At 38.7% G+C, this 15460-nt stretch overlaps 1 protein-coding gene across 3 annotated transcripts in view; it reads left to right on the top strand.

Moving 5' to 3' along the window:
• The first annotated feature begins 398 nt into the window (after positions 1-398).
• Positions 399-15460, top strand: part of TENT2 (terminal nucleotidyltransferase 2) — a 61765-nt gene continuing 46703 nt past the window's right edge. For 2 of the 3 annotated variants that reach the window (XM_046666680.1, XM_046666677.1), the window contains exons 1-4: positions 399-1016; positions 6612-6785; positions 6995-7084; positions 9744-9981. In XM_046666680.1, the coding sequence (XP_046522636.1) occupies positions 6649-6785; positions 6995-7084; positions 9744-9981 (465 nt within the window). In that variant the 5' untranslated portion in view covers positions 399-1016; positions 6612-6648. The remainder of the gene's footprint in view (positions 1017-6611; positions 6786-6994; positions 7085-9743; positions 9982-15460) is intronic. The other variant, XM_046666679.1, reaches the window with a different exon arrangement.

The following is a 15460-nucleotide window of genomic DNA, read 5'->3' as shown; positions in this document are numbered from 1 at the left end:
GGGCAGCTCTCAAGTCACTGGAGAAGAAAAACATCAATACTGATCGGCGCAGAAGAGTGAGGAAAAACTGGGTCTGGAACAGCTTCTCTGAGCAGTCACCTGGCGGAGACACAAGGGACGAGTAAAACATGTGGATGAGAACAAGAGCTGCAGCGCATGAGCTTGGGCCAGGGCCCAGAGCAGCCCTCCGCGGCCGGCCGTCTGCCGACTGCCCAAGTCCCCTCGTCTCGGGCAGTCCCAGACCTTCCCCGCGGCTCGCGCTCACCGCGGCTGACCGCACACCTCCACCCAGCCGCGAGCGCAGCAGTCGTGCGCCTGCGCATTGGAGCACAGAGCTCGTAGGCGAGGGCGAGGCGGCTGCCGGAAGTGTGACCTCTTGCTCCCTGCTCGCTGTTCCCATCCGGGGTCACGTCGGTCTTCCGGGTGTTTCTGACAGGGCTTTGGACGCCGCTCTTTCGGCGACTTTTTGGTCTTCCGCTTCTTGCCACTGCCCCCAACCTCCCACCTCCGTGCTGCCCCTGCCTGTTGTCGTGTCGCTCCGCCCGGGCCGCCGAGCCCGGAGTTCAGATCGCGGGCCGGAACCGGAGCCGGAGCCGGGCCTAGCCATTCCGCGGGCCACCACCTCCTTTGGCTCGGGCGAAAGCCACGACCGTCGCCGGCCCGGCCTGGGAGCTCCCGGGCGGCAGTGCCGGCGGCCCCGCTTAGCCCTGCCCGAGGACACCGTGAGTTAGGGGGCTTCGGAGAGGGACGCCGCCCTGGGGGCCCAGGCCGGGGGCGGGGCCCGGGGAACTTTCTCTGAAACTCTGCTGTTTTGCTTTGCGTGGGAGGCTCGGGCCGTTTCTCCGCGATCCCGGGCTGCGGGGCGGACCCGGCTGCTGCACTTTCTGAAGAATCTCAGGACCGCTTACTCTTTCCACGCCTTTCTCCTCCTCGCGCCCCGTCCTCCGTCTAGGACCGAGAAGGAAGATAGGCTCGGGACCCCTGCATGGTGTTTCAAAGGGTGGTGAAGAACTAAGGTAAATATCTGGATTAATAATTTAACGTTTCAGGCTCTTAGTTAAACGGGCATGGCATTGCCTCGCTCTCCGTTTCACAGGGAAGTGCGCGGGGTGGGACTCCGGCGGCTCGTCCCACACCCTCCGATCCCGGTCGGCCTTCGTGGGTAGGCTCTGCGCCTCTTTCTGGGCCAGAACACGGGGGGCTCGTGTGTCTCACGACTTGTGGACGGTCCAGGTGCCCTGTCTTGTTCTCTCTCGCTCGCTCTTTGTTTAAAATAGCGGTTCTTTGGGTTGCGTGTACCAACAGGGCGAACAAAACAAGAGACAAAGAGAAACTGTACAATTCAAGCTCAGTTGGCAACTTGTTTTCAGATGCGTGGTGTATGATTTTGTGAGGAAAGGGATCATAGCTGAACACTGTGTGTTTGTGTTACGGTAACATACTGTTTCTGTAAATACCATCAGAGTGTGTGGTTTATAACCACAAGGCTTTTAACATGTACTGATTATAAGCAGCCAAGAGGTTCTTGATGCGTGCTGATAGCCAATAACAGTAACGTTACTTTGTCGGGTGATACCCCGATTATGCCTGATCTGGAAATGTTGTGTAACAGGCTCCATGTGAAACAGTCCGTTTATCGGTCATTTTGGAAATGTTCGTTTCGAGCCATGTGACTCGATTGTTTAACACTTGGATGGAGTCTAGTTCTTAGTAAAAAGGAATGTGCTTTTCAAAACCTGCCGGTGGTTTTGGCGGTGAGTGAGCAGGGTTTAGGAACTGGACTTTGTGCGTTGCAGAGAAGAGAAGTGAGTTTAGGAGATCAAAGGCGTTTGGACCAAGTGGCCGGATATCTTGATTTGGCCACTGCACTTCTGGCGTTTATGCTGGCTAGATTCTGCTTTCCAGGGAATCCTGATGAAGGAATGATGTAACTTTGAGTGTTCTCTCATTCACTGGAGGAGAGATTGGTTTAGGACGGAAATTTCACGCTGTAGGTTACAGGACCCAGTACCGTATCACTAGGAATTACTTTATAAACCGCTCGTTACAGCCTTGTCTCGTGTTCGTTGTTTACAGATAAACCTGAATTTCCCGTTGGGTCAACCTTCGTCAAGAGCATCCCTTAAGAGTCTCTCCTTAAGGCAAGAACTAGTGCACCAGTTTTAAAACAGTTCAACATTTACCTAGATTATTCTATTTTATAGTTAGGTACAGATGGAGACACTGGTAACTTTCAAGCTAAGAAAAATAGGGTAGCACCAATACCTCGATTTTATTTATTTATCATAAAATTTCATATACCTGTTACCACAGTTGATGTGGAGTAATGTTCTATTTAGATCGTTCTCTACTTAGTGAAGAAAGCTTTCATTCAGAATATAAAGAAAAAGGTTTAAAATTTTTTGGAGGGCCCATTAATTTTAGTATGGTAATAGTTTTGCTGGATTTTATACTCTAAACTCTATATTGTTTTAAAAATGTGGGGCCAGCCCCGTGGCCGAGTGGTTAAGTTCAAGCGCTCTGCTTCTGTGGCCCAGAGTTTGACGGGTTCGGATCCTGGGCGTGGACATGACACCGCTTGTCAGGCTATGCTGAGGTGATGTCCCACATGCCACAGCTAGAAGGACCCACAACTAAAAATACACAGCTATGTACCGGGGGGCGTTGGGGAGAAAAAGGAAAAAATATCTTTAAAATTAAAAATGTTCCCTTGTATTGTTTATGGTAGATTATTATTTTGGTGTCATTTTTATCTTCATCAAAATCAATGTTGAAATGTGTTAGAAAAAATATTAGAAAGCAGAATTGAAATACATGGGCTTTTGGTTTGCTTCTTTTCCTCTAGATGGTCCTGCAGGATACCTCTGCTGAGGAGCATTGAATGCCGCTGGTTAAATTCCCTAGGAATGAGCCTCTCCACTTCCAGGGCTAGCATGGTTAAGAGCCAGACTCGAGGGCCAGGATTCATGTTGAGGAGAACCTAATGGATATTGTGTTTTGGAGGGACTCAAAGATTCGATGCTCATCTGGAAATTTAGGATAGGCTGACCTAGATGTCTGCCCTAGAGTAAACTTTAGGCTACAGAATCATTCTAAGTGTTTAAGCCCTGGATAATTTGGTCATTAGCTTTGTAGAGTACTTCTGGGCCACAAGATATCTTTTAACTTATTCTTATTTTGGATCTGACTGTGTGATGAGAGAGAAATAAAGTGAGGTATGGGTTATGGTGTCATTTTGGGTCTTCGAGTCTGGATGCTTGTGTTTAGGACTTTATTTGGTTCCAGAAGAAAAATACAAGCATTGTATTTATAAACAAAGTGTCTAGAATTTTAACTAGGAACTGATTTAAATAAATCTTAGAATATTTTAAGTATAGTTTTTCTGAACACAAATTCCTTCCCTTGTTTGATTAGATCTGTAGTATCTGTATTCGAACAAAATGAAATATCAAGCAAAATTTGTTATAATGAATTGTATTTAATGTCATTTTCTCACGAATCCTATGAAATAGGAGTTGTATTTTGTGGGGATTTGGGTCAATGAAGCAGAGTAAGGAAGACCAAGAAAGAGTGTGAACCCGGGCAAAGGGTAGAACAAGGCATTAGTTGCCAGTCTTGAAACTGGCATTCTCTGATTATTGAGTGTATTTTTAATAAAGGATTCTCTGGAATCCTGCTTTGTGCAAGATGTTTTCCATTTCCTCTGGGCAGTGCAAATCAGGGAGTACAGTTTAGCAGATATGATAGGATTGATTTTTTAAAAAATGTCCTACAATAAGAGAGAAAGCCTGCTGAAGAAAGTTGACAAACTCCTGTTTTCTGGAGGTAACACCTTGTCTCTGGTCCAAATTAGAGAGTCGGGTGCTTGGGATGAGATCTGATGGTGGCCTGGGACTCTTTTCCACAGTCTGTTATGAACCTTGGACTGGTGAATCTTGGCTATCTGTGCCCAGACTAGGGGATTTTAATCTTAAAGAACTGAAAAAGTAAGGAACAAAGTTTGTATGAGTGATTTGTTTCTTTCCAGATCTTCCTCTTTTTCTCTCCTGTTGTCTCCTGCTCCAGTTTTTCCAGCCATCTGGTCTCAGTCCCTAGGCAGCTACCATTTCTTTTAACTGCTTATGTGTTGTTTTCCTCTGTTGTTCTAAAAACAAAACAAAACAAAACGTTTATAGCTCATTTTTTGGATTGCCGTCTACTGAAGATGTGGATTTAGCACCCTTATGTATCCTCTCTCATCATAAATTGTGATGTATATAAACGTGTGAATATTTATAACATATAGTAATATATTTACTCTTTAAGTAAATATGTGGTAAATGATATATAATAAATATATTACAATTTCTGTTTAAATCTGTATTTTCAATGTTTTTGTTATTGTGAGGACCAAGTAGATAAGTGAATATTATTTTCTTTTTTATATGAACTTTTGAGTGTTTTTTTTTTTCTGTACTTTAGTAATTTCTTTTGTTTTTAACTTGCTGCTTTTCTGTTCCTATAATTATTTCTGCTCTGTTAGCAGAATTCCTCTCTATGATCAAATATTTTAGGTAATCTACCAGTTAATTTTTTTCCTCCTTGGATATCTTCATGAAGCTTTCTATCCTCTTGCTCTAATTTAAGCTGTTAGCTTTCCTTCACTGCTATCCTGGGGAATTTATTTTGTTTCTGTCCTGTGTTGAGTCTCCCTTTTCCTAGATCCCAGGTTTTCCTTTTCTTTTTTGATAGCTTACGTGACTAAAAATGTTTTTATTCTCCCTTGCAGTGATAGTATAGCTGGGTATAGAATTATAACCTGAGAACATTTCCTTCAGAGACTTCAAGGCAGTGTCTTCATTATCTTGTGATTTCCACTGTTGCTATTGAGAAGTTCAAAGCCATTTGTTTATAACATTTTCCTCCTCTGTAATATTTTACAAGCTTCTTTCTCCTCATGTTCTGAAATTTCACCATAATGTGCCTTGATATTTTTTTTTGTTTTTTAACTGTGCTTTGTACTCGTTGGGTTCTTTACATCTAAGGATTGGTGTTCTTCAGTCCTGGAATTGTCTTGTTTTATTTAGTAATTATCTTCTCTGTATTTTCTCTGTTCTTCCTGAAATTTCTGTTATGTTGGGTGTTGGACCACATAACTTGATTCTGGTATATTCCCTCTCCTATTGTCCTGCCTGCCTTCTGCTCTCACCAATTTTAACTTTTTGTTCTAAAAGATTTCCTCAGTGTTACCTTTTAACTTATACTTTCAATTTTTTAATTTCCAAGAGCCATTTTGCTTTCCACCGCCCCCCCCCCCCAACTTTTTCTTCCCCAAATCCCCCAGTATGTAGTTGTATATTTTAGTTGTGGGTCGCTCTCATTGTGGCAATGTGGGACGCTGCCTCAATGTGGCCTGATGAGCAGTGACATGTCTGCGCCCAGGATCTGAACCAGCAAAACCCTGGGCTGCTGAAGCAGAGTGTGTGAACTCAACCACTGGGCCATGGGGCCAGCCTCCTTTTCTGCTTTTTAAACAGCAAATTCTTGTTTTATGTATGCAGTGTCTTTTCATTAATTATGGAGATTTTCTTTTGAGTTTTTATTTGTCCTTGGCATTGTTTTTGTTTACTTCTAGATTTTTTTCCTTCTGGTGATCCATGGATGTCCATTTTAAGTGAGAGGTACTAGGAATCTAGTTGGAAACTCTGTGTGCCTTGGTGGGCAATTCAGTACTAGGCCCCACTGTAGGTTACTAGCAGGCTTAACTTTTCCTTGGTGGAAAACTGTTACCATGTTATAGGTTCTCTGGTTACTGTGTTATATGGTTTCTTTCTCAGTTGTTCCATAGATCAGTTTTCTAATTGCCTGCTTTGGGAAGGTGGGCTGGGAATCCTATTTTCACTTTGTAGACTTTGTTTAATACTTGTTTTCAGTTTGTTACCTTATCCTACTTTTTGTAAGTTTTCAGCCTTTTGGGAATTATTCATTGCAAAGAATAAACAGCTAGTCTCCTGCCTGGTTCTGATTGCTTTGTATATAGGTTTTCCCCATTCCTGTGGAACAAGCCCTCTTTTATTGGAAGTCCTTTATATAAGTTATTTAGACTTTGAGGGGAATCTCAGAATTTTATGAATAGTTATTAGGCAATGCAAATTCCTTCCCTTATTTGATCAGATCTCTAAGATCTAAGTCCTAGGAATCAGATTGTCATATGATGGCTTATACTTTTGAATAAATTAGATTGGAAATAAATGTAAGAATCTGTAGGATTTCATTATATGTCTGTCTTGGGTGGTTGCTTTTTTATTATCAGAGTATGTGGTAATAACTTGATTTCTAAAGGATTTAGAGATTATAGGGTAAACTTATTAGGAAAAGTTTATCAGAAAATTAGAAACTTGTATATATCTTACTTTCATTTGAATAATAATATGGTTAGTCTAGATTTAAAATTCATTATTAGTAAGTTTTTTTGTTACCAATAATGTGACTTAAGGGATCTATTTAAACTTTTAAAAATAACTGCAGATGAAGTTTATAACTTGGTAACATTGTTTTAAATAGTAGATACTAGTTACCAAGGAGATCAGTATCTTTAAGCTATAATAATTTGTCTTTTAAAACTATTCTAGGTAGAAGAATACATGTTCACTTTTAGTGAACAAGAGCATGTTCCCAAACTCAATTTTGGGTCGCCCGCCTTTCACGCCAAACCATCAACAACAACAAAACTTCTTCGCCCTGTCACCAACTCTTTATTCACACCAGCAGCTTATAGATGCCCAGTTCAACTTTCAGAACGCAGAGTAAGTATGGTGATATTTTGGCCCATATCTTTTGTGAGTTTAATTTTCTACTTGACACAAACCCTTTTTATATGAAATATTCGAAGTTAGGGAAAATGTCATCGTGTCTTGTTGTCTTTTGATCAGTAAAATATTTAGTTTTTCTGCAACTGGTTTTTTGTTTTTAAGTGAAAAAAATATTAATACTGTTCTTTTTTTGTTTTTGGTAGCTTGTCTAGAGCTGTGACATTACAGCAGCTGACGTATGGAAATGTCAGTCCAATACAGACCTCAACTTCCCCATTATTTCGAGGAAGGAAGTAAGTACTTCTTACTTATTTTAAAAGAAAATTTTGCATATCTGAGAACTGTTTCACAGCTTATCTTGTATTAAAATTATGTGGACACTGTGCCCTAAATTTTGTTTTCTGGGACTGGTGTGCTCAGTCCTGTCACAGAATTTTAAAACGTCTATGTAGTTAAAAGATTTTAAGGGATAGTTTTGTTGATTTATTCCTGCCATTATAAGTTTTAGATGGGATGAAGCTCTTTTTCTTCAGATAACTACGTTTTTGTTTGTTTGTTTTCGGTTTAAACATATGAATTTTGAGGGGATGCAATTCAGCCCATAACACCTTTCTAGTACAGTTACTATTTATCTAAATCTTATACAGGTAAGCTTCCATGGTAAATGTTATTATAGTGGAAATTTCTACATGACATAAAGCTTTCTAGAGAGAATTCAGGAGCTAATTAATTTTAACCAATTTGATTAAAAGAAATCGATGTATCAAAAAGTAATTATAATAGAACTTTAGAGGTGTTTATTAAAATAAGATTTGGCGATATTTACAAGATATTGCTATTTAAAGCCTATATGAACATTCCATAACTTTTATGTCCAATTAAAAATAACACTAGCTAAGAATTGTCGATCACTCACTATGTAGTAGGCATTGTTCTGTAGACTTTACAAATAATGATTTGATTAAGTTTCACAACACTTTATGAGGTAGGTACTATGAGGATAAAGCTAAAGGATACAAGGGTAAGTAGCCAGCCAGTCAGGTAGAAGTGGCATAGCTGGGATTTGAACCCAGGTGATCTGTCTCTGTATCCCAAGCTTAGAAGCACTGTGAGTTGTTTTTCAAAGTTGCCATTGTGGAAAGCCATATAATGATGCTAAAAGTATTGACTTTATTCAGATTTTTTTTTTTTGGAAGTTGCCTTGATAGCTCATTTGTGAATCACGAGTGAAAATAAATTCCATTAGTTCATAGTTATGCATATTTTTAAAACAAAAATTGGCATTCTCAATAGAAGATATTCAGCATATAAAGCTCAAAATTACTTTTATGTTTAAAAAACATTAAATGGGGCCATCCTGGTGGTGCAGCAGTTGAGTTTGCACGTTCCACTTTGGTGGCCCGGGGTTCATTAGTTCAGATCCCAGGTGAGGACTTATACACTGCTTGTCAAGCCATGCTGTGGCAGGCGTCCCACATATAAAATAGAGGAAGATGGGCATGGATGTTAGCTCAGGGCCAGTCTTCCTCAGCAAAAAGAGGAGGATTGGCGGCAGATGTTAGTTCAGGACTAATCTTCCTCAAAAAAAATTAAATATGCTCTTATGTTTTTAGCAGTATACACTTTTACCTGTGAGTAGGAGTTCCAGTTATTTTGTGCGTCTGTCAAGGAGAGAGGAATTGGCATAATCCCAAAAGTGTATTGTAATAAAAACCTTCAGGTGGCTATGACCCATAGAATTTTAAAGCTTAAAAGGAATTAGACCATTTCTGATTGCGTAAAGAATTACATACATGAACAACTTTTTTATATTAATGAAATAAATTTTTTCCAATAAATAATTACTTTTAATTATTTTCCCTTTGCATTTTTATTTTGAAAATTTTTAAGCCTTCAGAAAAATTTAAATAGTACAATGAACACTTATCTGCCACTTACTAGATTCTTCAAAGTTTTGCTTCATTTGTTTTTTTTCTGCCTCTTTCTCTCCCTACCCCTATGTTTTTTTTCTGAACCATACGAAAGAAAGTTGTTGACATCATTTCACTTCACCCCAAAGCACATCAGTACATTCCTCCTAAGAATAAGGGTATTCTCCTGTATAGCCAAATTACATTGGGTGGACTCAAAGAGCCCAAGAAATTTAACATTAATACAATACTATTATCTGAAATGCAGTTTATTTTCAAATTTTCTTAGTTGTCCAATGTCTTTATAGCTTTTTCAAAAAGTAAAATATCTCTTTTTATTCTCTTAAAAAGTGGCACCTGAGCTAACATATCTTGCCAATCTTCTTTTTTTCTTCTTCTTTTTCCCCGGAAGCCCCCCAGTGCGTAGTTGTATATTCTAGTTGTAGGTCCTTTTGGCTCTGCTATGTGGGATGCCGCCTCAGCATGGCCTGATGAGCAGTGCCATGTCTGTGCCCAGGACCCAAATGGGGGAAAACGTGGGCCGCTGAAGTGGAGAGTGCGAACTTAACCACTCGGCCATGGGGCCGGCCCCATAAATATATCTTAATTTGGTTTTTCCTACTGATGAGCCAGAACATGGGTGGACTCAAAGAGCCTTTTTTAATTTATAGCACCCAGTTCACTTAATCTTATCCTCCTTGTGTTAGAGTTTGGATCCTTTACTGTTAGTGGTTCTATAAGTAGGAAGTTTTCACTGCTGAGATGAAACATTGGGGTGGTTCAAATGCAGGAGACTAACTCTGATGTGTATATGTAGTTTGGGGTTTTTTATGTGCATTATTACTTCTCATTTTTCCTAACGCGTTTTTCTAAGGCATCTCTTGTGCTGAAAATAAATATTTTAAGATTCATATAGAGCTAGTAACGTGGCCTTGCTGGAAGAGTCAATATTGTCATCTGTTATGTATATATTTTTAATGCTTTTCTATTTGTTATCAGAAAGTTATGTCTTTAATCACTAAGGTATATTGCTTGTTTTCAGGAGATTAAGCGATGAGAAAAACCTTCCTCTTGATGGTAAACGGCAGCGTTTTCATTCACCCCACCAAGAGCCAACTATAGTTAACCACATAGTGCCTTTATCAGGTGAAAGAAGATACTCAATGCCACCATTGTTTCATACACACTATGTGCCAGATATAGTCAGATGTGTTCCACCCTTTCGAGAAATACCATTTTTAGAACCTAGAGAAATCACACTGCCTGAGGCCAAAGATAAGGTAATAATAATGTAGATTTTAGTTTTACCTTTTGGGAAGTTAATATAAATAATGTATTAAAAACATCAGAAATATCTAATGTCTTGGATTAAGTAGAACATGTCTTTTTTGCACTGTTTAAAGTAGTATTCAACACAATTTTTTGTCTAAATTTGATTTTTTGATTATTGTTAAATGTTCTTTTATGGAAATGCAACTTTCAGATCAGGAAATCAGATTTTCTCTGATTCATAAAAACCTGAGATTAGAGCCCAAAATATTTGATTTCTTAATTTAGTACTCTCTTACTTATTACAGAAAAACAAGTTTTCACGTGGGTATTCTAATGAAGTGTTAAAAAGCATTTTCTTTTGGGATATTTGTGTTTTATGAGGTTTTTGAATGTCAGAAATAGAGAATCCAGGAGTCACTGAGGAAGAAATACAAAGTGATATGATCAAGAAAGATTTATCAAAAACATTTCAAATAAATGAAATGAAGCTATTTAAATTATAATCCTTGGAAAATGACAGTATCAGCGTTGGAGACAGTAGTTATTTAACACTAATATTAGAAGCATATCTCTTCCTCCTCCCCCATATTTAGTGAAACCAAAAAAAAAGAATTCTAGGTAATATAGAAGAGTTTATGATGTAAAGTATCTGCATTCTTTTGGATTGTCTATGGCCTAAATTTGCTGTTTTGCATTTTCAAATCTCCTCTACTCTTGAGAAATATGACATTTGTAAGCTAAGGAGAAGGAGCCTGAAGAGAGTGTAGTGACTTTGTTTTACTCCTCTGAGTTCCTAGAGCTGAAAGATAGAAAGTGTGCTGAAAATGCTGGGTCCTAAAGGAACACTTGCCTCGTTCCGTAGTTGTGCTGCTTTTTATTCCTCTATCATTCTTTTTTTCTGTAGTTGAGTTAGAATTGCGTCATAAAATTCACTCTTCTGAAGTGTATGATGAAGTGATTTTTAGTATATTTGCAAAGTTGTGCAACCATCATCACTATCTAATTCTGGTACATCTTCATCACTCCTAAAAGAAACCTTGTACCCCATAGTAATCACTTCCCCGGACCACTCTCCCATCCCCCCACCCCTGCCCCACCTCTGGCAACCACTAATTGATTTTTTATCTCTATGGGTTTGCCTGTTCTGGACATTTCATATAAATGGAATCATATGATACGTGGTCTTGCTTCTTTCACTTAGCATGTTTTCAAGGTTCGTCCATGTCATATCATGTATTAGTTCCTTATTCCTTTTTATAGCTGAATAATACTCCATTGTGTAGATGTACTGTATTTTGTTTATGCATTCCTCAGTTGATGGACTTTTGGGCTGTTTCCGCTTTTTGGCTATTTTGAATAATGCTGCTATGAAAACCTGTGTAAAAATTTTTGTATAGACAAGTTTTTATTTCTCATGGGTATATATACTTATGAGTAAAATTACTGGGTTATGTGGTAACTCTGTCTGTAACTTTTTGAGGAACTGCCAGAATGTTTTCTAAAGTGGCTGCACCATTTTATGTTTCCACCAGCAGTGTATGAGTGTTCTAATTTCTCCACATCCTTGCCAACACTTGTTGTCTGTCTTTTTTTTTATAGCTATCCTAGTGAGTGTGAAGTGGAGTTTTTGATTTGCATTTCCCTAATGACTAATGATGTTGATCATGTTTTCATTTGTATCTTGGCTATTTGTGTATCTTCCTTGGAGAACTGTTTATTCAGTTAATTTGCCCGTTTAAAATTTTTTAAAGAAATTCTTGAGTTGTGAGAGTTGTTTATATATTCTGGATACTAAATGCTTATCAGATATATGATTTGCAAACATATTCTTCAGTTCTTTGGTTTGTCTGTTTACTTTCTTGGTGGCGTCCTTTGAAGCACAAGAGCTTTCCATTTTGGTGAAGTCCGGTTTATCTGCTTGTCTTTGCTTGCCTAAGCTGTTGGTGTCATATCTAAGAAACCATTGCCTAATCCAGGGTCACAAAGGTTCATGCCTGTGTGTTATTCTAAGAGTTTTATAATTTTAACTCTTAGATTTAGGTCTTTGACCCATTTTGACTTAATTTTTATATATGACATGAAGTAGAGGTCTAACTTCATTCTTTTACTGTCAGTCCAGTTGTCCCAGCACTATTTATTAAAAAGATTCTGTCTTTTCTTACTGTGAAGTAGGAAAAGCAGTTAGACAAAACCAGTGAGAGGGAGAAAAAAGCAAAGTAAAATGGGAAAAGATTAACTTGGGATGTTTTGCTACCATCCTTCCCCTCCCTACTTGTTCGTTCTCCTTTCTTTGTTTTCCAATTTCAGAGAAAGTCTTGTAATGCTATAATGGGAAAGCTTGTGGTCTAAATCAAATCAGACCAATTCTTTGAATGAATATATAAGAACCTTTTACTATATGTGGGTTTTCAAAATATGTGTTTAGGTGGGCCGTTTTTCTGTGGAATTTATGATGTATAAGTATGGAAGCTCTCTATTTTTGCATGTACTTATATGTTTGTAATAGTTACTAACTAGTAGAACTAACTAAATAACTACTAGTTTTGCATGTGGACTGGGTATATGTTGAGTCTCACTCAGTAAATTTAATAACATAATTCACATTAGTCAGTATATATCATCTAGTAAAGTATAGTTCCATAGCAATAACTTTTTCTTTGCTTAGTAACATAGAAAAAGATACTCTTAAATTTTGTGTTTTTGGAATAAGCAGTTATCTCAGAGGAATAAAGATGTATTTTGTTGTTAAACCAGTTTCTTTGAGTGCTCCTCTCAACCTGCCTAGTTGTGGGAGAAGGAAAGCAAGCACTTAGTTCTGCATTCATTCTGTAAGTGAACACTTTTTAAGAAAACTAACATTTATTGATGTCTCTTCTCTTCTAGGCATTCTCCATATGCTATGTCATTTAGTCTTTTCAACAACCCCATGACATGGATATTATCCTAATTTTACTGAGGCTCAGAAAGCTAAATAACTTGCTCAAGGTCACAGCTAGTAAGTGACACAACCAAGATTTGACCCTTGTCTCTAATAATACAAAGAGGAGGAACTTAAGATGCTTAAAATTAAGAGTAGCAAGATGACGTTTTTAGAACTGCCTGTAATACCGGGTAATCTGTGACAGTAATAGTTAATGTTTGTTGAGTGTCTTTCTTTGCCAGCAGTGTGCTCATTGGTTTGTATGGTTGACCTCTGCTACAGCGCAAAGTCAATGGGATGTTCAGTGTGAAAAGTGGAGCAGTGGTTTGGGGCCTTGAATGCACCGTAGAAGGCCACTGAAGGTTTTTGAGTGGAGGAATAGCACAGTCAGATTTGCATTTACAGTATAGTGAAGTTTGGTTTGGAATAAGGAGGGCTGGGAAGGTGGATGATTACCTTGAAGGGTATTAAATTCATTTAGATGAGAGGTGCTGAAGCTTTCAGTTATGGCAGATGGTAGTGGAAAAGATATAAGAGACCGTGCATAAGGCAAATTGATAAAAAGTGTGGAGTGATTGGATATACGGGAGAGAGGGAGGGAGAGAGACATCAATAACTCCAATGATTTGATTCTGGCCTACTAATAGAGATAAGGAACCTAGATTTTCAGTGTAAGCTAATTGAGGAACTAGTCAAGAGCTATTTGGAACACTGGGAAAATCTGCGATAACATCTGTGCTCTTGAAAAACCTCATGTTCTGCAAATTGCACACTCAGAATATAGGGCTATGGGAAAATAGGGCTGGAGCAGACTTCTCGAAACCTAAAGAATTTTGTAACTAGAACACTACTGAGAATAATAACTGATACCTTGGGAAATAACTTGGACAGACCGCAGGACTCGATGCTGCTTCAGGGGATATTAAAAATATACAAAATAGAGTTGAGATGCTAGCTTGTGGTGGGCACTGAGATAAGGCACGTAAAAGTGTAGTTCTGAATCAGTGAGGCTGCTGTAAAGGTAGACACAGAAGGAAATACACCAGCAGAGAGCTGTGTGAGGCTGGGAGTATGCTTTATTGAGTAGGAACCCTGGATGCAGATGCTTATTTTTAAATTGTCTTAGATCTGTAAGGACTCCCGGCTGTGCAGCAGCTGAGCTGAGGGCTTTTTTCCTTTCTCCTGAAGCTTATAATTCCACAATTTCAGCTCCATGTACAAATCAACCCAACTAACATGTTAAATTGATACCATTTTCCTATTTACCAGTTGTCTTTAAACTAATTGGTATTGTAGAAAAACATATTGTAGACGAACTGGCAGTATATATTTCAGGGCCAGAGATGAATCCTGAAGTCACCTGCAATAATAGTGACAGTTGAAACTCCTAAAGTAGATTAGATTCTATATTTATTTAGTATTCAATAAATATTTGTGAGTACTAGCCGTGTGCTACAATGTTGTGCTAAGTATACACGGTCTCTTCATCATGCACATACAGTGTAGAGAGAGGGAGAACCATTAGAAAATCATGCAAATCACAGTTTTTTAAAGATATTTATAAGTACTATGAAGAAAAATTACTGTGCTGAGAGAATGTATTTGAGGTCTCAAGGATGGTCTAGAGAAGGTAATGTTTGAGCTGAGAGCTGAAGGATGAGTAGAAGTTTACTCGTGCCAGTGGTGGGAGTAAAGAGAATGCTTTAGAGGGAAAGAAGAGCATATTTGAAGGTCTTAAGGTAGAAAGGAGCATGGAGTATGCAAAGGACTGGAAGGAGCCCAGAGTAGCTAGAATTTGGTTGATTAGAGGGAGAATGGCTGAAGTGTGGTAGGAGGAGTAGAGACGGGGCAGAGCATGTGAGGACGTGTATGTCATTTTGGTCTTCAGCTAAGAACAGTGGTAAGCTATTCTGGGTTTTTTTAAGGCAGAGGAGAAAGATGAATTAAAATTATTTTGATTTCATTGTATGAAGTTGAACAAGTTGATCAAGCCCAAGTGTGGATGTAGTGAAATTATTATAATATTCTAGGTGAAAGATAATGGTGCCTTGAATTAGGAAATGCTGGTAGTTAAGATGAACAGAAATTGATGGATGGAAGCTATATTTGGGAAGTGGAATTGTTAGAATTTGATGATGGATTAGATTAGGTCATCTAAACTTCTGTACTATTGACATTTTGGACCAGCTTTCTTTGGTCTGGGGGGACTGCACATCCTAGGATGTCAAGCTACATTCATCGCTTCAACTCACTAGATGCCACTAATTCCCAGTTATGACAACCAAAAATGTCTGTACACATTGCCTAATGTCCTCCTCGGGGCCAGAATGGCCCCTGGATGAGAACCATCAGAAGATAGTGAGGAATACTCCCAAGTTTCTGGCTTGTACAGGTGGATGCATGGTAGTATCATTCACTGAGACAGAACAAAATGGAAGAGGAGAAAGACTTATGTGTGTGTGTATTTAATAGGAGTTGGAGGGTGAGCAGGATGAGTTCTCTGGATGTGTTGCCTTTAATGTGCATTTGAAACATCAATTAGATATTTAGAGATGATAGTTTAATAT

Source organism: Equus quagga, chromosome 7 (assembly GCF_021613505.1).
Source record: "Equus quagga isolate Etosha38 chromosome 7, UCLA_HA_Equagga_1.0, whole genome shotgun sequence".
Lineage (NCBI taxonomy): Eukaryota > Metazoa > Chordata > Mammalia > Perissodactyla > Equidae > Equus > Equus quagga.
The sequence above is the reverse complement of the archived record's forward strand: the minus strand, read 5'-3'. Positions and strand labels throughout refer to the sequence as shown.